This window comes from Lissotriton vulgaris, chromosome 12, assembly GCF_964263255.1.
Source record: "Lissotriton vulgaris chromosome 12, aLisVul1.2, whole genome shotgun sequence".
Classification (NCBI taxonomy): Eukaryota; Metazoa; Chordata; class Amphibia; order Caudata; family Salamandridae; genus Lissotriton; species Lissotriton vulgaris.
Genome location: NC_141700.1, coordinates 462,989,033 through 463,011,689, shown reverse-complemented (window position 1 = coordinate 463,011,689; position 22,657 = coordinate 462,989,033). Strand labels below are relative to the sequence as shown.

The 22,657-nt window shown below is 45.4% G+C and overlaps 1 protein-coding gene across 4 annotated transcripts in view; it reads right to left on the bottom strand.

The window, feature by feature from the left end:
* The window catches only part of LOC147676780 (butyrophilin subfamily 2 member A1-like), a 1,092,512-nt gene that overhangs the window by 579,594 nt on the left and 490,261 nt on the right, over nt 1-22,657 (bottom strand). For all 4 annotated transcript variants that reach the window (XM_086945212.1, XM_086945213.1, XM_086945214.1 and 1 more), the window contains one exon: nt 18,278-18,385. In XM_086945212.1, the coding sequence (XP_086801338.1) occupies nt 18,278-18,385 (108 nt within the window). The remainder of the gene's footprint in view (nt 1-18,277; nt 18,386-22,657) is intronic.

The following is a 22,657-nucleotide window of genomic DNA, read 5'->3' as shown; positions in this document are numbered from 1 at the left end:
GGAGGGGGGAGAAGGAGCCTCCCGCCGGCGATCCAAGGGGAGACAGAGAAGCGCACCCCGCGTTCTCACAAGCTCAGTTCGAGAAGGGGGTCGTGATTTCCAAGGCCCTGGCGGAGGTAGTCCCGTAGAGCTGGTTGTTGGTAAGGAGCAGGGGGTCAGGAGGAATCTCCCTTTGCAGAGTCGGTGGGTCGGATGTAGGCCAGCAGCAAGCTTCTTATTGGGCACTTTGGAGGGCCTCCGAGGGGATCAAGCAACACAGAGTCCAAATCAGCCCCCACCAGTCGTTCCCTGCAATGCGCTCAGACAGTGGTGCTGATGAATTGGGGGGGGGGGGGGAGCAGCGTCTGTTATAGCGCGTCCTGATAGGCCCCGGGAATTGAAGTGCGGCATCTTTGCAGGCCCTTCCAATGCACTGACCTGTCTTCGTCGTGGTCTTCCAAGCCTGGGCAAGAGGCAGGCCGTCAGTTGTGGACCCAGTCCCAGTCGTCTCGGTGTAGGGCAGAAAACGGTGAGTGAACCGGTTCTCAGTGAAGGCTTCCGGTGGTAGGCCCGAGCCTAAATGTTGGCGCTGGGCGGGTGGGGGAGACCCCAATATAACGTCTCGCTCCCCACCCGTGGTGGCCACTGGCGCGTCGATGGGCTTCAGCGATGGGAAATCGCCCCCTCCAAACTCGACTGTTAGGTGTGCAGGCGCCAGGGGTCTGATACAGTCTGTGGCAGCCCCAGAGTATCACTTGGCTGTTTGGCGAGGTGCGGCCGCCATCTTGGGCCGATGTGCTTTGGACGCCGGGACTCGCGCGCAGCGGTTTCACTGCGTTAGCGGGCACCAGGGATCAGCCGGGGGTTCCTGGATGGGCAGTGATATATGCCCCGTCGACCTCGGGCCAGGCAGCAGCACTAGCGGAGGTCTGAAGGCCGGTTGGCTTTACGGGCGGAGGAGCTGACTCACAGCGCGTCCATACTCTTCGGCATCAAGCCACGCCCCCCACAGAATAGGTTTTTAATCAGTTATATGTCTGCAAACACATTTAATACCAAAATGATTCTCTCAGAATGATTCCTAAATGCACACAGACTCACTGTGTGATTCTAGACAAGCAACACTATCCCTTACATTTTACCAAAACACATGTACTAGTCTACAAGACATACAGTGACTGCTCACTTCCACAAAATTTTCTACTACACATTAGTATAGAGTACTTCTCTCAGAATGATTCCTAAATGCACACATACTCACTGTGTGATTCTAGACAAACAACACGATCCCTTGCATTTTACCAAAACACACTTCATAGTCTAAAAGGAGTACTGCATTTTAGTTTCAATAAATCTGTTTCTGCTTTTCTCGGAGACTATAGAATGGGGTCCATTTACCACAACAATCTGTGTTTCAATATGCATGGCATCTATAGGAGAGATGGTCTATATTTTACAGATGAGGGAAACAGAGTCTTCCTCTTAAACTTTAGACTCTGCATAGGTACTTACTTGTAGGTACCAAAATCTCTCAATAAACACAAGGGCTCTTTTTAGAGCCACCTAAGAACTAAACACACAAGCTTGATGTATACCTTAAAGTTTTTTTGTAATTTTTTGCTTGGAGTCGCGCACCCAAAGCCTCAGACTCATGCACCAAACACTTAGAAGTCGTGCACCAAACGCGTTGGAATCGCGCACCTTACAGATTCTGAATCTTGCATCCAACACGTGCACACCAGGGGGCCGCACTGAGCGCCGCGCTGAGTGCGCGACTCCTAATTTTACTGTAAAAAAAAAAAAATTGCCCCTATCACTAATTTCTATTATCCCCGGGCACCCCATCCCCAGCTTATATAAAACGTTGAGGACCGTGAGGGGAGCCCCAATGCCCCTACGGTCCCAGCCGGCTCCCCGCGTCCTTCATAGCAAACTACTAACATGCAGCTCCCCATGTGGAAAACCAATATGATTTGGATTTTGAAACGTAGAGCAGGTTTCCCTGCTCTGTCTTTCAAAATCCAAACCAAGTCTCCAATGAGAGGGAGGGAGCATCGGCTCCCGCCCTCTCATAGCAAACAGTGTCCCGTGGGTGGGCACCCTGGGACACTGCAGGAGCCGGCCCTGGGGGGTGGCGGTCCCCAGGGTCCTCGAGTACGTCTGGAGGAGGGCCATGCAGCCCCCCTCCCACAATACATAAACCCCTGGGGTTGTAGTCCCCGGGGCTTTGGGGGTCTTGGAGCCCCCCCAAACCTTTTTTTGTTGTAGCCCCTGGGGGTGACGGTTCCCGGGGCTGGAGGTCCCCTCTGAGCCCCTATAAAATGTAATAATTTTGCCCCCGGGATTTGGCCCCCCCGGGGGCTAATTATAAAAAAAAGCTCAGTTTTATTTATTTATTTTTTTGCGGCAGATTACGCGCACCGTACGCGCACTTGTCATTGAAATATAATTTAATGGACCCTGGGGGCCCTTCTGCGACCCCCTAAGCAGGTCTAGAGGGTCAAAGTATTTCTACCCTGCCCCCTTTATACCTTTTGCACATTTATTATACTTATTTCTTCAGCCTCGCTTCTACCGAGGCAAAAATTGGCTGCCAACAGTTCCTGGTTTTGAATGTTGACAACCACTTGACAGCCAATTAGCATTCAGCACGTGGTTTGAAGGGTGCACTTATGGTGCGCCCACCGTGCGCTCAGAGTCCGCGGATCCACGGTGCCCATAGATATATATATGCTTTTAACTGTAATTTTCTCAGGAACTACAGAACAGGTTGACACCATTTAAGAAAAAGGCATGAGTCTGAACTGAGGACTACATCTCTGCCAAGTTTGGCGTAATTCCGTTCAGCAGTTCGGGCTGTAGCTGTGGCTAAAGGTCCTATGGGAAAATGCATGGGGAAAACACGTTTTGGGATCCCCCTTTTTTCTCGGCCCCGCTTGACGAATCACCCCCAAAATTTCAGGAAAGGACTGGAACGGAGCTGGCCATTAATTTTGAAAATTTCGCAAAGATTCATCAACCAGCGCCAAAGTTATTCCAAATAGAATGTTGCAAATTTCCTATGGAAAATAGGTCCTAACTATAACTACCTACTGGCACTGCCTGTAGGTGATATATATATATATATATATATCAGACTTATGGTGGTGCCATGAATATTGCCGGTCATTCCAGCTTCAAGCCGAGAGCCCTAGGTGAAGTGAGAGATCACGAAACTCGTCGGGCAATGTGGTTGATGTCCCGTGGGTGCAAGCTGACTCCCCGCATCGCTTCCTTCAATAAATATTGAGGCAGATACCTACCTGATGTTGGGCCTTTTCCGTAACAGGCAACTTTGGTGTTTGATATATATTTATATATATATATGTTATAAAGCTGCTCCCAAAAATGATCTAAGTGTTTTGGCTTTACAGGCCTTTTTCACGACTTGTTGCATATATATCAAGACACATTTCCACTCCCAGACGGAAGAGAGCATGAACACAAGGTCTGCCAAGATAAGGCTTCTTTAATGCATTGGGCCTCCCTCAACCGGGCAAACAGGAAAGACGGGTTTCGGCTGTAGCAACAGCTGTGGTGGAAGCATAGTGTGTAGTGATCAGTAGGAATGAACAAGTCCTTTTGACCCTGTGTCACTGGAGTAAGGCCCACAGGCTGACTCCCCTTTTTAAAGTTTTATTTTAGTATCTGTGTGCATATCACACCATTGCCCTACATCAGGTAGTAAGTGTAGGGCTGTGCCCTGATCAGGTCATTGTCCATGTGTAGTAGTGATTTAGCAACATTTGTGTGCCAAGAGGGGACACCATGGCGCAGGTAAATGCACTGGAGTCTGCGCTTTGCGTGTAAGTATAGCAGCAACTCCCTGTGCTAGGTGGGGCTTCTGGTACTGAGTTTACCAAAAGTAAGGTCTGTTGCCTGGAAAAAATGAGAAGCTGTGACCGGCGGTTCGACCCCATCCATCGAGATCTGCCACTGGCCAACCACAAAGGTTTTTGGAGGACTTCGAGGAGGACCTTGTGCAAGCAGAAGGCTCCCGTCAGAAGTGGAATATTACCCCCTCCATGAAGGCTAGCAGCATCTCTGTTCACTGGGGAAAGGAACCAGCACAGCTTGGGGGAGATCCTGAACCTATTAGGTGCTACTGTGTGTACTGCAAGCAGTCTGCCTTCTCCGAACAGAACCTTCAAGTGTCTGTGGTTGGGGAACTCGATGAAACACCGAAAGATTCCGTGCTGCAGGAGTGGGTAAGACTGAACTGGGCTTCTTGAGCCCCAGGGACACGATGCTGAAGGTGCTGCGGCACCATAGACACTTTTGACTCATTTCTAAGAGTCTAAGGGGAACTTTTGAGTAAGGCTCACAAGTGAGCCTTACTCAAAAGCATCGAGCAGGGCAAAGGAGACATTTTAGGCATTACCTACCTGCCATATACCACCACATTCTGCCGTGAGGGAAACGGCCAGCATACCGAGACATTCCTGCCGTGAGGGGAACGGTTACAGCGGGAACAGAGTCGAGGGACTACATTCCCCAGCAGCCCCGGACCCCCGGTGCTCCTGTGACGCCCCTGCTGCGCCTGCTGGCGCTATAACATCGCGGAACATCTCTCGTCCCGCGGGACGCGCGCGGGCGAAGCCCGGGCAAAGGGCGGCGGCCGTCTGTGGCCGGAGGTGGCCTGGCCGGGCACCGTCCCTAACACCTACGGTTCAAGGACTGACAAGGGACATCATCTGGGACTCAAAATTTGTCAGTAATATATACTATGCAACTGGGTTAAGTGGACTCTATATGTTGAATTCGGGGGTCTCATACTAGTTACTCCTTAGTATAAGTTGGGGTTTGTTATAGCTCCCTTTTGGCGGGTTGTGCCCTGGAACTTCGGCCCAGTCCCGCCTAAATTACATGCTAGCGCTAGGGTCCAATAGAGTATTAGGTGGGCCCTAAAAATGGCCTGCACGGTCCAAACAAGGTCCTCTAAGTCCAACATCAGCACACCTCCAGACCCGCTAGGGTACTTTAGATCGAAGGGAAGTGCACCCCGGAATTGCAATAAACCCACCGCAATTGATAGGATGTTGCGCAAGGCGATAGGGGAGGTGGCGAATGAGATCGAGCGCACCGAGAGACGACTCTTTAACCCCACAGATGGACCTAACTGTGTCACAAAATGAAGGGGTCATCACAGCTACACCTATCACACAGCTGGGTATATCTGACCCAGAGATTACGGACATCTCCTGTGCACAAACTATGAAATTACCCGAACAGGTGACATCTAAAAGGGGGGCCCTTCAACAATTAGGAAACAATATGGAAAAACCCACTAAAAGAACTAATAATAAAAACAAAAAGAAGAGGGTTGCACGCAATGAAGCAGTGCTAGATAAGTCCCACCACGAGGTAATGGAGAAATCAGAGGGAGTGCCTGATGCTAAGGCACCCCGTGGGTAGCCCAAATTATATCAGATCTACAGGATCATTTGGATCATCTGATTGCTAAACAAACGAAAATAATCCTCAGCAGACTGGATAAAGTTGTAACCCTGATTAAAACCAAAGGGCTGGGTGGTGGTAAGGATGAATCTCCTCCCCCAAGCGACACTTTACCCAAGGCATCACCTTTAATCACATCAGACATGATAGCCACAAGTCCCCCAATCATAGGCCACACTGACACTGACAGAGCCCTCCCAACCCTATTGAGCACACATACATCTCGTGCGGCTCAAGAACGCATGGATCACCCAAACGTGCTGGGAGGGGGTAAGAGTGGAGGGGCTAAAGGCAGCCATCAAGTTATGGTACATAAATAACCCTCTCCACAAACTAAGACCCAGGGCCAGGCGGAAAGATCGGCCCCTAGATGTCCAGTTAAGAATCCTCCAGTTTGCCTTAATTTACCTCCTCAGGCAGCCCCATATATAATCATCTTAACGGGGGTACCCAAGCTGAGACCAGACCAGACTCATATGTTGAGCTAAAAAACAAAACCATGTTTTGGCTTAACAAGTGTAGGCCTCGGGCAGGTGATGACCAAGGGGAAATCCTGATGGTGCGCAGGGTGGACTGGGTGGGCAGTAGACCCAAGGAACATACTGGGGACTGTGTGGTGGTGAATTTTAGGAGTAAGTATGTCGTGGATCAGATACTTAGGTGGGGCCCCAATACAGTACTAAGCAACATCAGATCCCTACCCCTGTGTTTTTTCTATCCCAAGAGAGTTAGTAACGAGGGCTTGGCCCAGGACAGCCAGCACAAAAGAGGGTGGACCACAGTTGGGCGCAGCCCTAGTTGGCAACATGCTGCCTCAGGGAACCAAAGCCCGATACATTTACAAAATAGATTTGAGCAACTGACACCCCTGGAAGAATTGGACTGACTGAGCAGGCACACAGCCCACTACAAGAAAGACTTCGGGAAAACAGCCGAGAACAAAGAAATGTATTTATTTCCCTCTCTCCCAATAGCGATTTAGTCCAAAACTCACGCACCACAGAGGTGGGGATGGAGGGGTGCACACAAGACAGATTTCCAGTAGAAATGGAAACAGTAAGACTAGCTAGTTGCTCTACGGGGAACAATCCACAGCTAAACCTCCCCAGACTAGAGAAACGGGAAGAACCCCCGGTAAAGGATAGGTCAATAAATCACTCCCCTACCACATTTCCCATGATAAAACCTAAGACACAGGAAGGGTTAAAATTGGTATCCTGGAACATAGCATAACTCATGTCGAAACTTGAGGATCAGGAATGGAGGAAATATATTACTGGGTTCCAGGTTATATATTTACAGGAAACATGGGTGATTGATAGCACCCCCTCTTTCTGGCAGGGTTCAAGCGCTTTTCAGTGCCAGCCCAGAAGGCCACATCGAGGAGAGCCATGGGCGGGCTTACCATATTTGTGAACCTTCAACTAGAAGGGGCCTAGTCCAATCTCAATTGGCCATCCCACAATGTGCAAGCTGTGCGCTTTCTCTGTAAAGGATTAAATATCACTCTGGTTAATTGGTATAACGCGGTGGTAGGCACACAGAAGGGTGCCACTACAAAAGAACTAGACACCCACCTAAATAATTACTTGACTACAGGGAGGTCGGGGGCAGCACCCTCTTTAGTACTGGCGGGGGATTTTAATTGTCATCTGTGCCCGAACCTGAGCCCGATTAACAAACCGTGGCCAGGTTGCTCAGTGGAGAAAGGCCCACACTTTTTACATTCCCCTGAAGGGATAGATCTAGACAGAGTGCTAAAAAGCCACAACTTGGTCCATACTATGGACCTCGTCAAATTAAGGGGTGGAAAGGAGATCAACCCCACATTTAACCCCTTCCACGCTGATGACGAGCTGGGCTCGTCATGGCGTAGCCTCCTCGCACGCTGATGACGAGCCCAGCTCGTCACGTAACACGCGCTTTTAAAAATCTCAGCGTACGAGCAGAATTCCGCTAGCGCGCATGAGGTTAAACCCCTTGCATGCTAATGACAAGGTGAACTCGTCATGATGCACTGGTTGACCTGTGCTGATGACAAGGTCAACTCGTCATGTATAATGGGAAAATCATAAAATCAGCACAGGACGGGGAAAACCCCTTAGCATCCAAGGTGTTAGACGGAGACTCCTTTTATAAATCCCTTATGTCAAAAGGCGAAGACACGTTTAAAGTTTGCCTCGACCCTCTTTTTGAGGGCATGGAAGTTTTCAACGCCTTTGAGGAGGTTGCGAAATTGATTGAAGGTTTGTTAAAAACCACTAAAAACGGGAGACCAAACACCACACCCAGATGGTTTGACACACACTGCACACAGGCATGCAAAAAGCGGAAACACAGCTTAAAAGCCCTACCTAGAGATAAGACATATATTCCCCAATGCAGGCTGTTATATAAAATACATTCAAAAAAAGGAAGTACAGCCTACAAACACAAGCATGGGAAGACTTAAGGGAGGCAGCAGATAAAAGAGACCTAACGGAGTTCTGGAAAATTATAAATAATCCATGCTTCCAGGACCCAAATGTTCCACAGATCTGCAATACAATACTCCCAGAACAGTGGTACGCCCATTTCAAACAGCTTTATAACCATACTGGCAAAAGCGCAAAGGAAGAGGGGACTGTAGCGAATTGGGCTGCGAGGACGGAGTTCGCTATAACTGAAATAGAGGGATCCATACGAGGTCTCTCACAGAGCAAAGCGCCAGGCCCAGACGGAATACCCCCTGACCTTTTCCTAAGCAAGGTGGAATTGTGGGCCCCTATCCTGACGCGGGTCATAAACGCGGCGGTAGTGGTCGGACTACCGCGATCTTGGTCTACGGCAACAATAGTCCCCATCTTTAAGAAAGGGAATAAGGACAACCCTGTATGCTACAGACCAATATCCCTAATAGATGTGACAGCTAAGGTTTTGGGGCGGGCCATCCTGAATCGCCTCATGGAATGGGCAGACACTAATCAGATAATTATGGATACCCAACATGGATTCAGAGAGGGAAGATCTACTACCGGCCAGTGTTTGAACCTCTACCTTCTGGTTGCCAAGTATACGATAGCCAGTAATGAGGCTGTCTACCTAGGGTTCATCGACCTAAGTGCAGCATTTGACAATGTGAACAGAGAGAAATTATGTACCCTGATGTTAAGCCTAGTGGTGGATACAGATTTGGTCAACATCCTCAAAGCCGTACATTGGAAAACCTCAGCATCAGTGCGATATAACCCGGACGGCGGGAAGACTGCCTTTCTCCTGTTACAGGGGAGTAAGGCAAGGCTGCATATTAGCTCCCTTTTTATTTTCATTATATATTAATAACTTAGATAAAGAACTATGTAAACTAGGAGTAGACTCTCTCAGAGTAGGGAGACGCAGCATTCCCGTTTTATTGTACGCGGACGACGCAGTGCCGTTAGCCCGGACGCCCTTGGGGCTCCAGAGATTGATAGACTGCTTTGTTCGCTTTATGAACTCACTAGATTTATCCGCCAATCTTGACAAATCACATTTTATGCTGACAGGAGCTAAACCAGAGAACGGGTTCTCTTACAAGATTGGCAACCCAAAAATCGGGCTGGTCTCGTCCTTCCCATATTTAGGTCTCCTACTTGACGGACGTCTAAATTTTAAAACCCTCCTGGAAAAACACTGCCCCAAACTGGTGGCCTCAACGGGGGCAATAATGAGCTATGGTCGCAGGTTAGGCAGATTGTCCCCGCATGAAGTTATGAACTTGTACAGTTCAATCTGCTGTGCCAAAGTAGTCTATGGGGCAGAAGTATGGGGCTTTGTAGACGCCCAGCACATACAGACCGAAGAAAATAAATATCTCAGAAGGGTACTTAAAATCCCCCATAGTACCTCTGCCTACATCGCACATGAAAAACTAGGGCAGGCTCACATTGAGGACTTAATCAAGGTCAGGCCACTGATAGCATGGGTCAAGATTTGGATTAACCCGGAGGAGGTCCTAACTAGACAAATCATCACAGACTGCCTAAACAGAGATAAAGGAATGCGCATTCCTTGGCTACAATATGTAAGTGGCACACTGGAGGGCATTGGTTGTGGAAACATCTTTACCAACCCCGAATCCATTATACCGCAGGACCGAATGAGTCAAAAAAAGGTTCGGGAACATGCAAACATATGCAGGGTGGCCAAGGAAGCGGGTAAATCCACAGTCATGACATATAACACAGTAAAAATCGTAAAGGGAATAGAGCCATATCTTGCACTGACACACAATGCGCAGGACAGATTTTATATGACCCCTTTTAGGCTCAACCTTTTACTTCACATTCTAGCAGACCCTGCAGGTTTTACTATAACGATTGAGCAGAAGGGTACCTGCGGCTGCGACAACAGGTCTCCGCAGGATACCTTTCACTTCGTTTTATTATGCCCTTTTTATAGCATACCTAGGCGCAAATTCCTGGTGGGACGTTTGAAAAGTGCAAAGCTTAAACATGCCAAGGCAGCCCTAGTGTTCCTTCAGCAGGCTAACGATGCGTACACACTGTTTTGTATAATTAATTTTTATTAAAATGGCGGCCAGGTTAAGGAACCCGAATGTAAGAATCTGATTGTATAACCTTTCTGCGGATCGTCCCCTGGTGAATTAAGTCTGTATGATAAGATTGATTTTAACCCCTTAAGTGCGGGGAACGTTCAGCGGTCGTCGCGTGCACTACCTCGCTAGTGCTGCGCACGTCCGCTGAAAGTTCCAATCTCATTAGCTCAATGGAACGTTCCGCACTAGCGCAGAATATTTTCAGCGCTGGCAACGGGTTAAAAACAATTAAACATTTTACATTCCTTTATGTACTTTTTATGGTGTTTTGTGAATAACGATTTTGACTTGACTAAACTCAAAAATAAGAACTGTATACAGCAAAAGATTCCACATATAGCAAGTTCAAAGCAACATTCGAGAATGGTGGTTGACAAGAGAGTTAACATATCAATTTCAATTGAATTTGTAACACTTGTCTTCACTCTCGCTTGCACGCTATTTTCCGATTTTAGTATGGATTATTTTTGTCACGATCAAATGCATTAGGGGTATTGTAGTTTAATTATTGTCTGCGGGGCACGGTGACTAATAAATTCACAAATGGGGAGCGGAGCAAGAGTGGTCTAAAAGTGAGATAGAATGGAAGGCTAGGTACATGGAAGATGGCGAATTGCCTGTGATACAGACCGAGCCGTCAGGAAATCATGGAATGAGCAGGTATGCGCTCAGTTAGGTGTGCAGATCACTGGGGAAGGAGCTTTTTTGTATAAAAAAATGCAAGGATGTAAGAGTTTTTTTAAATGTTCGATACTTGTGAGGAGAGATACATGGATTTGTGCACAGCGCGCAAGAACAAAATAAAAGTGTGTTAGGACCTCCATAAGAATGAATGAAGAAGGGTGCTGCACTCGTAGTTTATATTGCGTATTCAAATTATTTTAGCGATATGTGTGCCGTACCAGATTAGTGCCTGCCCACTACCAGAGAAACAATGTGTATGGCCTAGTGTTGTGAATCACTAGGACTCTGGTACGCACAACAACAGTATTTTTCCTTTATACCATTCAATTTATTTAAATCAATGTCTCAAAACCACAAATGTATTACATTCGCATATTATTTTTCATACATTTCTTTTGAAAGATCAATAACTTAGTTCATGACAAATAATGTGTTTTGGCAACAAAAGCAACAATTTTCAAAAAACCCAGGTTTATGAAAGAAAAACCCAATGCATTTCGGGGCTTATTTGCCCCTTCGTCGGGGGTCTGAAAGAAAAGGAAGATACAAACAAGGAGAGCATTATTCAACTGTTTTACGAATTGTTCAACATTTAACCTAAATTAATTCTTTGTCCGTCGCTTACCTAAATAACGTGGGCTGGTACACAGCCTATGCGGGGTTTGTTTAACCTATTTATCAGATTTCTGAAAAACCAAAAAGCGGACAGTCATACGAAGTTTTATGTATCAGATGCCTATCCTACAGTGCGTTTCAGTCGTGATACAAAAATATGTTACCTGTGCGTTAGTCAATATCGCATCTATAAATAAGGAAAAAGCAAATTTTTAGGAGTTCGTTTAGCCAACATGCATCTGGCTGATATGCGTCTATGGAAATGAAGTTATTGAGGGCTCACCTGTATGTCATGAGGGTCTCGCATACGTGACGGAGACCTATATGGAATAAATAACTACCATCAATAGGCTATTGCATATTCTTTATAGACGAAGCGGTTTTAAAGGATAAACAATGTCCTTTACCTGCGAGTCTAGGTTGGGGAGATTAGATCTCGCCGCTGTTTCCGTTCACGATGCTGTTATAATAGAGAAACGAAGGCTGTTAACACTGCCTTTCTCTCCCTGCTAAATCATTTCTATGCTATCAAAAGATTCCATCGGTCAGCTTACCGTTTAACAATTTAATGTTCTCCGTCGGAAAGGTTAGCCGCCATCTCGTTCACCGACCGGAAACTACGGTGGATATACTAGTCCTATACCTATTTCAACTATCTGGTTGTCAGTAGTAGGCAGAGACAACAGACTTGCAACAAATTGCTTTTGTAGGTCGGCTTTCCTATTTCGTGGCGAAAAACTTTATGTGTCTACAGCGTGCTCGACAAAATGCTTTGCTTATCAACTTTCCTATTCCGTAGCGAAAAAACTTTATATGTCTACAGCGTATACGACACTAACTGATGGAATTGTGCACAGCGCGCAAGAACAAAATAAAAGTGTGTTAGGACCTCCATAAGAGCAAAGTTAGAACGGGTAGTTATACTAAAGGCGGGAGGAGACTGTGATCCAACCACTGTGAATAGGAGGGGGTTAGAGGGCATGTAGCCAGAGGGAACGTTCGAAAGTCTGATAATAGAGGAACCATGGGATGATATGGCTAATTATATTGTATTCTTGACTGCTACGTCTATTTGGGGGTGGGCAAATTAATATTTTTCCAGCTACGGGGATTAAGCACTAGGTTTTTGTGTTTTGTTTCATTGTCTAAATCAAAATTAAATTAACTCTTTTATTAAATGTTGAGCACTAAATGTTATACTGTGCAAGATGAAAACTTAAGATTTATGTTATTAGAGTGGGTAATGGCATAACTTTGCAATCATGTGTTTTCCAAATTGTCGATTTACAGTTACCCTTGACGAAGAGCTGGGAATAAGCCCGAAATGCATTGGGTTTTTAATAAAGAAATGCTGCTCTGAACTACTTCCTGTGTTTGGATCATATTCTTCAAGAGGTCCGGATGGGCACGTGTGATATGCAAAGTTTCCAAAATACATAATGTTACATATGTGGAGATTAATTGTGAGATGAAGAAAGTGATTTACTTATGGACTGAACAGGATTAATTCAGAATATGGTCAAACGGAGAATCATGGGTTGGATCTGTGATCCACTTCACGAAGGGCATCTGGGAGTGAACCTTTGTACACTGACCGGGCTCTGCTCCGCCGGTGTGCTGCTGGGCCGGGCTTTGCTCTGCCGCTTGCTGTTGGGCCGGGCTTTGCTCCGCCGCTCTGCTGTTGGGCAGGGCTTTGCTCCGCCGACCGACTCGAGGGGCCGGACTACACTTCCCAAGTCTCCTGGGACCGGCGAGGACGCCGCACACGTCAAGCCCCAGCGCCAGGAGGCGCATAAAGCTCTGCTGGGATCCTCGCCCCGCGAGACGCGCACGGGACGCGCTGGGAGAAGCCCGGGACAAGGGCGGGCCGTCTGTGGCCGTCCGGGGCCGAACGAGGCTGGGCTGGGCCACGGACTTTGGTCTTGTAGCGGTGGACTTCTATTCCCCAAGTGAGACTTTTAATTTTGACTTTGGGCAGGGCCCTGTTCTAGTCAACTTTTTGGTATTTATGCTTGTAACCCTTGTATTAGGGTACATTTGTACTTTATGCTTGTTTTGTTCTCATAAACATTTAAGTACCTAAGTATCTATCGAAAACTTTGATCATGTCTAAATCTAAATCGGATAAAACCGCATCTGGGTTGGCTACTATAGACAATTACTTAGTGAAAGTGGTCAATAAAATCAATAATGACCGGAGAGCCTCGCTAGGACGGGGAAGTCCCCCTGCTTTACACCCAGTCACTCTTACCCCACTGGTGGAATCACCTGTGGATGATAGTTCTGTTCTGGGTAGCCGGGTACCCGTAACGATTGAAGTGCAGGTTCATTCTGAGCTCTATCAGGATATCCCGGATACATCTATTGAGACAACGGAGCAGTGCCCGCCAGTCCCTAGAGCAGTGAGGGCTTGTAGGAAATTACAAACTAGACGTGGGGGGAATCGTAGTAAAAAAAGAGCAGAAATAACCCAATTATCCCAAAATAGCCCCTCTGGTGGAACTGACCTACAGGAAATAAAAAGCGCAGCCAGTATAAATATAAATCCTGAGCAATTCGATCTATTAGTTTGTGCCATAGAAGCCAAGATAGAGGCTAAGATGGAAGAGATCATTAAACCCCTAGTGCTTAAATTGGATACTGTTGCCCTAGAAGTTAGTAGACTAGGAGGTCTGATAGCAACGCAGCTGGCCTTGGCTGAAAAAACTAAGGTTGCTGCTGAGGGTCCTCCTGGAGAGGGGCAGGGAACTAGTAAAAGCATCCCACATCAACCCAGTCAGCGACTAACAGCAATTGGAATTTGCCTGATTTATCACCAATAATTTGCCAGAACAAACAGGCTATAGCAGTACCAGAGGGCAAATTGGGTTTTAGAGAAGTAAAGAAAAGCCGCTTCATTAATCTACCCCCTGACTGTGCACCCTATTTGGTTGTCCTAACCAATGTCCCGCCTATTGATCATCCTGCTCAGTCCCATGAGGAATCCCATAAATCACTCAAAAATAAAACCATTTCATGGCTGAACAAGAGATGTGGCTTTCCAATTACTTACTCTGAGCAAATATTGTCCACAAGAAGAGTAAATTGGATTGGCCCGTCTAGAAAGACATGTAGTGGGGATTGTGTTATTGTTAATTTTAAACATCCAACATGTTGCAACAGCCTTGTTAAGAGCAGCCTCCCTAGTCTATGACGTGAATAGTGTATGTGTGCGACCGCTAGGCTACTTCTACACTCATCTCATTAAAGCGCCTCCTGATTTTAGCAGAAGTACACCATTTACTCTTATTCAACGTCTTGCCCCTGAAGTATTACAAATTAACAATCCTGATAACTATTGTAGGAATGGGTTTAATCTTGTGATGCAAAATAGATTTGACTTACTCTCAGGCTTAGAGGTGTGTGATTGATGTGAGGACTCTGGGGAACAGGGAAGGGAGACCGGCTGACCTGGGAGATATAGAAGCCACACGGGAAAAGACGGAGTCATAACAATGTAATTTGCTGGAATACCCCGGGTTTGGGTGCTAAAATGCAGGATAGTAACTGGATTAAGTACATAAAACAGTATCTTATAATTTGTCTGCAGAAGACCTGGACCATTGAATGCAATCATTTTCTAGAAGGGTATAAGGCATTCTACGTTCCTGCCATTGCAACCACCAGGGGAAGACCTAAGGGGGGGATGGTTACGTACATCTCTGTTGCTCTGACTTGTAAAGTACGTAGAGTAGCATCTGCCAACCCTGGAATTATCGGTTTAATTTTAACTGGAGAAAACTGTATAGTTGGTCTGGTTAATTTTTATAATTGTCGATTCATGCTCAGATTCTAGTCAAATATCTGCGTTGAATGTTTTTATTGGTATGTCAATGAAACAGAGTCTTTAATGTTCACCCCTTTTTAAATGTATTCTGGATTTGAACTGTGCACGATCTAATGTTTTACATTTGGAACATACGATTGAGGGGGAACTTTTTAATGATTTATTGAATGACCTGGATGTGACACCGACCATGGCCCTGATGGATCCTGTAAAGAGCTTTGAGATCCCGACCTTTAAGGGGCATGGGAGGGGAACTTTCATTGATTACGTATTAATTTCATCATCAATGCAGTCTTTTGTGGATTCATTCACCATTGAAAACAGTGAATTCAATGACCATAATCCGCTCACTGTTCACTTGTTGGGACCGTGGATAGCCAAAGATGGGCCGAACCTTATTCAGGGTAGGGTGAGCACAACTGATGGGAGACGCCGACTGAGATGGTCTAAGATCACCCTAGATCTGCTGTATAAAGACATCAAAGTCATTTGTGGAGATTAAATCACCACCTGTAATCAAGAAGGCGTACCGCCGAGTAAGGTACTTAGTGCGTTTCAAGGACTCTCGGATAAGGTAACCTAAGGTTGGCTCTAGTAGCTAAACCAAGAATACAGGCGACTGTCCAACTTTGTCGAAAAGAATATAAATCTACTATTGCCAAACGGAAGGAACTCCTAAGGGAAGAGGCCTGGAATGAGATCCTTGATCCCACTATTTTGAGGTGCAGTTCCAGATTCTGGGCTGTAATGAAAAAACCTTTCCTGGTTCATGAGCCCGGTGGTGGCTTAGAATGTTACATACCAAAGGGGAGTGGGAAGCACACTTCAAGCAATTATACTGCTGCCCGATGGATGAAACTTCTAACCTAGCATCTTGCACTACCGGTAAGCAGATTACCATTGATAGGGGTGAAGTCATTGAAGGTATCATGGGATTAACAGCGGGGAAAGCACCCGGTCCTGATGGGATCCCTCCAGACTTATTTAAGTCTGAACCAACCTTTTGGGCTCCTATACTAGAGTCTGTTTTTAATGCTGTAGTGAAAAGTGGTTGCCCTCAATCGTGGGGGGTCTCTACGATTGTCCCGGTTTTTAAAAAGGATGACATGTGTAGCCCACATTGTTACAGACCTATTTCACTAATAGACTCTATGGTTAAAATAATAGGAAGGATACTACTGCAGAGAATCTCAGACTGGGTGGTGGAAAACAACATCATGTCCATCTCCCAGTATGGTTTCTGCAGTGGTCGCTCAACATTAACTCAATGCCTTAACCTATTTTTAATATTAAGTAAGTATACTGTGGCACAGAGGGGTACCATCCACCTCGCTTTCATGGACTTATCCTCAGCTTTCGATTGTGTGAACAGGGGGAAGTTGTGGCAGTCCAGTCGGGCGAAGGGGGTGGATAGAGGTATTGTTGACTTTCTTGTTGACCTTCACAGCAATACCAGAGCAAATGTCAGATATTCTCAAGATCTGAGCTTAACAAATAATTTTGACATTAGAAAGGGGGTCCGTCAAGGATGCATTTTGGCCCCCTTCCTTTTTAATTTTTATATTAATGATCTAGATAGTGCTTTGCAGAAGGTATCGGCTGACTGCTCTAGAGTTGGCAGGAGGGGTACTCCAGTACTTTTATATGCAGATGATGCAGTTTTAATATCTAGAACTGAAAGGGGCCTCCAAGCTTTATTAAATGCTTTCAAGTCCTTCATGACAGATAGAGACCTTATGATTAATAAATCAAAATCATTTGTCATGCAAGTAGGCCAACAACCAAGAAGGAACTTCCTATTTATAATTGATGAAGCGGTAATCCCGATATCAAAAACGTTCTATCTTGGGGTTCTTTTTTATACTAAACTAAATTGGGGCCCGCATCTTGCTAAAAAGAAAGGAGAATTGGTCAGGGTGAATGCCTCCATTTTTAATTTTGCCTCGAAACTGGGGAAAAAACCTACTGGTGCCATGTTGAAATTTTATAACGCTAAATCCGTGGCAACGGCTACATACGGTAGTGAAATATGGGGGTATGTCGCTGGTGAGCAGCTGCAGATTGCTGAAAAAAATTTTATGAAGCGTCTCCTGTGTGTCCCCTCAGGCACGTCCAATCTTGCAGTACACAAAGAATTGGGGACGCAATACTTATGTGACATCTTCTCCTTACGACCTTTGACTTGCTGGATAAAACTGTGGCTGAATCCAGATATTCCACTGACACACTTGATTGTAAGTGACTGTCCCAGGACAAGGCATTGGGTATCCCATGGATAAAATACCTGAAATCCAGCTTTGCTAGGCTGGGGCGTCTTGATTTGTTTGAAAATCCAAGCCAGATTGTCAATGGGGATCTGGAGGTAATCAAACAGGCCTTCCTTATGGATAGGAAGATCCAGAGGGAAGGGGTGGAGCTCCAGAAACAAAGCGTTAGAAAATTTGTCATGCTGAAAACATGTGTAACCACTGAACAATATTTATTGGGCTCCCTGACTTCCCATGAAAAGTTCCTGTTAACAAGGTTTAGGTTGAACCTCTTTCATCATCTGCTGGTTAGGCCAAAAACTGTTAATTTTAATAAGATTGCAGTACCCTGCGGCTGCGACGGAAAGTCTCCGCAGGACATGCTGCATTTCATATTTTTATGTAGGTTTCATGAATACCCCCGCAAGCGCTATTTGGGGACTCTTTTAAAAAAAACTTAATTTTACTCAGATCAGACCAGCTTTAATTTATTTACAACTTTTGCAGTGATAGTATTCTCCAAATTACTGAATTTTTAAAACTAACTGTTAAATTGAGAAAATGTCTGGATCAGTAGTGGATTCTTGCAATGAATTTTCTAATTTTGTGATTCTTATGTAATGAAGACAGTATATTCTTGCACTCTTTGCACTTTACGAGATACGTGTTTACAACAAATGTATTTTAACTATGTCATTATTGTATATGTACTTTTATGGTTTGGACAAAACCGAAATAAAGTTTTCTTGACTTGACTTGACTCTTGACACTCGACGCTCCCCACATGATTACTTCTAATTCCTAAGACACTACACATTGATCTACATTGCACAATTCAAACATTTAATTTCTGACCTGGACGGAGACAGTCATTGTTTTCCTTTCCCTCTTCAGGATTAATTAAATATTGGTTTTCCTCCCAAGTCATCTTAAATAAAACATCAGAATCTAACAGGGTATCACCTGTAAATTAAAGATAGAGATCCATTATTTGTGCCATACATGAAATAGTATTACTCTATGCCTGTAGTTACATATTTTATTGGACCAGCATCACTTTTTTGCTTTGGTAAACGTGTGTTCTATAGAAGACATGAGAGACCCTCAACAAGACTTCTCAGAAGACTTGGAGAACATTACTTATTCCCATCTTAGAACACATTCTTTATTTTAATATATCCTGAAAAGTACTTTTCTCTTCAGCAATGATGTACAGCTCAATAGTAATCAGCGCTCGTGAAGTTCAACAAACGATATAAGAAAATTAATCAAAGAGAGGCAAATCAGGCTGATGAAAGTGGGATACATTGAACCTGTAGTAATTATTTCACAATGATATAATAACTTTTAATGGGAAATTTGGCTGGATCAAGCATGGACTATTAATTAACATAGTTAATTAGAAAAGGCAACCAATATATCTGTCTACAGTTCTTTTCAGTCTGAATACTTCTAAGTCTCTGGACATAAACAAAGTCACATAATAGCATAGGCAATCACCTTTTTCACAAAAAGTATTGAAATAGAAACAGTATTTTACAAACACCTGCTGTGAGCAGAAATATACCAGGTTCATGTGTTCCTTGTCCCTCCCTAGTATTATATGCTATGTGTTTATAAAATCATTTCAGTCCATAATCCACCTGGAGGTAGTCACAATATCAACAAGGAGTCAGTTGGAGTACACTTCCCTATTATTTTAGGCCTTGTAAAAAGGTAAATTCATCCAAAAAACACTTAATGTAGATAAATTCTGCTAATTTGAAGAGTCGATGTGTTTGGGCTGTAATGGATATTAGGCTCCTCAGAACAAATGAAATACAAAAACACATACCAAGAAAACAAAACATAAAACAGCTTATATCACAAATATTTACATATATGTGCATCTATTTACAGAAACGAAATTTTCCATGCACAACCGCATGAAAGGCACAGGAGCAGTATAAATTATCTGAACTCCTGTGCAGCACAGTACAACAAACCTACACCCCCAGAGACACATTCATGCTTGAAACGATGCCACCACATGTCAACGTGGACACTGTGCTGAAAGAGCATTCCGATCAGACCAAAACGAAGGTAATCACACCTTGAAGAAGTGCTGAGCTGCATGTGGTAAAAAGACCTCGACCATGCAGCTCAATGATTGGGCTCACGGCTATAATCCCATTGGGGAAATGTGAAGCACCAAGTGGAGTGGAAAAGACCATATCGCATTTTTGCAAAACATGCAAGTATAGTCAAAGGTAAGTGCATGCAGAATCGTGTCCGGGTTCACAAGTATAATATGCACTGGATCTAAGATAAAGAAGAAGACCCATGTACTGCCTGCTTATCGTGTAAATTGAGTGAATAATCACCAGAAGGGGAAGACCAAACTCGGCGCACTGCCCATTGTCATAAACGAGCATGGGAGCAATCTAGTCACCAACAGACCCAGTATCTCACCATGAATGAACATGCCTTTCCTACCAGTAAATAAAAATAGCTACGTTGGGTTCGAAGGTTAATGGTAAGAGATTACTAATGTTGATGAGTAACTTCTATGGTTGGGTACTATCTTGTAAAACTAAGAGGCGAGATCCCTACTGAAGTCTAGGTGCAAGGCAGACTAATGTCTTTGCAGTGCACGGAAGTCTGCAAATAACACTGTATCACGCTGGGGTATTCTGTGTCTATGAGGTGCGGGGAAGTGGATTATGAGCGCTGTGCATACGGCATCATGCAAGCATAAATATGCCTGGGGAATCTTCTACTAAAATGACGACCATCCTGTAACATTGTTGAAACACTATGTGGATTGCGAATCAATGTAATCTAAAAGATTTTGTTAAACAATATGATCCAATCTGGGCCAATTAAACAATCAAGGACATTACTGACATATTAACACAGACCCTACCATCAGCCTGACCTAGAGAAAAGCAAAAATAACCAAGACAGCAATGGAAAAATTAGGGATTTGCCCTAAAGTGTTAGAGTTTAAGATATATACTCATACCAGTGATTTATATCCTTTCCAAGGTTAACAAAATCCTAATAATCCTCCTTATCTATATGTGTGGTTCTTTGCTTGAACCTCTGGCACAATATACAGATATCTTCTTAAAATCCTGTGTATGTTCTACAGAGGCATATGTCATGAGATTCCATGGGCCTCATCAAAAAAATTGAGGGATGAAGCTTTGATATGGACAAGGAAATTCCTATTACCTTCGATGAAGAGGACCTCCACAACAATATCTTCCAAGAAGATGCTATAGCAGTGATCAAAGGCAGACTATTTAATTATGGCAGGGGTGTAGATGTGCTGCTGGTGCACTGAAGGCGGGCCAAAGGCAAGCCCATCTGCGAGCGTCCGACCGGAACCCCTGCCAGTCGCAACTCCTATCTACATCTAGACTACTCTCCAGATTTACTTCGAAGCTTAGCTCCTAAGATCTCTGAAATATGCTTCCATAAACTAAGAGCTGACTCAAAGTTGCTCAACTGCCCTCAATTTTTTTTAACCCCGAACTGAAGAGGCTGCCTGTTAGACTTGGCATCTTTTGGCGTGTTACCCCTGAGTTTTTGCTTTCTGACCTCCCGGTTTTGACTCTGTTTTTGCTGGCGTAACGTTTCTGCGCACTTTTCGCACTGCTGATCAGAGGTAAAGTGTGGGCGCTCTCTGGTTCAATTGTGTTATGGATTGGGGTTTCCACGATTGGATATTTGATTTTCTTGTTAGTCCCTAGTAAAGTGCACTGAGTGTGCCAGGGCCTGTGAATCAAATGCTACTCGTAGGCCTGCTGCACTGATTGTGCCACCCACGTGAGTAGCTCTGAAAAGGTACCTCAGACCTACCATTGCACAGTCTGTGCGCAGTTTGTGCTTGCCTTGTCAACTTGGCCAGTGCACAAACTTTACAGTCCCTAACCTTCCCTTTTCTTACATGTCAGGCACCCCTAAGGTAGGCCTAGGTAACCCTGTGGGTAGGGGGCAGTGTATGTGAAAGGTAGGAAATGCCCGGGGAAGTGTGTGGCATGTCCTGATAGTGAATAACAGCCAATTTCGTTTTTCTCTATTGCAAGGCTATCTGTTCTCATAGGTCAGAATGGGCAGTTTGATTATAACATCTTATAATCCTAAAAGGACCCAGGGAACAAGGTAGAAATTCGAGTTTAGTATGCCTGAACCCAGAATGTTAAAATACATATTTTAGTGAAGGTGATTTTTACATTCTGTGTTTGACAATACCACTTTTAGAAAGTAAGTATTTTCTTGCTCAGTCATCCCCTGTACCTCTGCTGGAATGTGGATTGCCTGTCTGGGTTTCGGATGACAGAAGGCTGGGGAGCAGGAGGGCTCCAGATAATCTGGGTAGGGTCAGGAGAGGGCTGAATAGACCTGGGCTGCAATGAGGGAAGGGGAGGAGATTTACCTCTTGACAATGCTGTCTCCACCTCCTGCCAGGAACTCACACCAGAGAAGGAAGAACTGGTTCTAGCTGGGCACAGACACCCTCTGCCTAGAGGATCAAAGGAGTTTTGGATACAAATACAAGAGCCCAGACCGCTGAACTTTAGAACTCATCTGGATCAAAAAGACTGCCAAGAAGAAGAGCTGGAGAAGCTGTAAGGAGGAACTACCACTTTGCTGTGTGCTTTGCTGGGCTGACCTGCAATGGCTGCTTCTGTCTTGGGCAGTGAAAGACCTGGACTGGACTTTCTGCAACCTATTTTGTGAGTCTCTCCAAGGGCTTGAAGTAGAGCTTGACCCCTGTACACGAAGTCTCAGGAACAGCAAAGACTTCAAGCTCTTCTGCCCGCAACACCGGGGACTGTGTGTTTTGTGCTGTATCAGAGGAAAAGCAACTCACGCTGCCAACCCCGTGTCCTGAAGGCACCGCAGAGGACACCACCGCTACGCCACACCGCAACCTTGGTCTCACCGACGCCGCCTGTCGATGCCGCCACCGAGCCGCTACTTGCACCGCGACCTGTGGGCACCGCACTCCGCACCGCCTCACTTCACGCCGAAGGCTTGGCACTGCAGAGAACACCGCTGCAACGCGACCTTGGTCTCACCGACGACACCTGTTGACGCCGCCACCGAGCCGCTACTTGCACCGCGACCTGTGGGCACCGCACTCTGCACTGCCTTTCCTCACGAGGACGCCTTGGCCTCCCCAACGCTACAGCTCCATGGCAAAATCGACGCCGCTGCTTGCACCGTGGTTTGAGGGCACCGCTC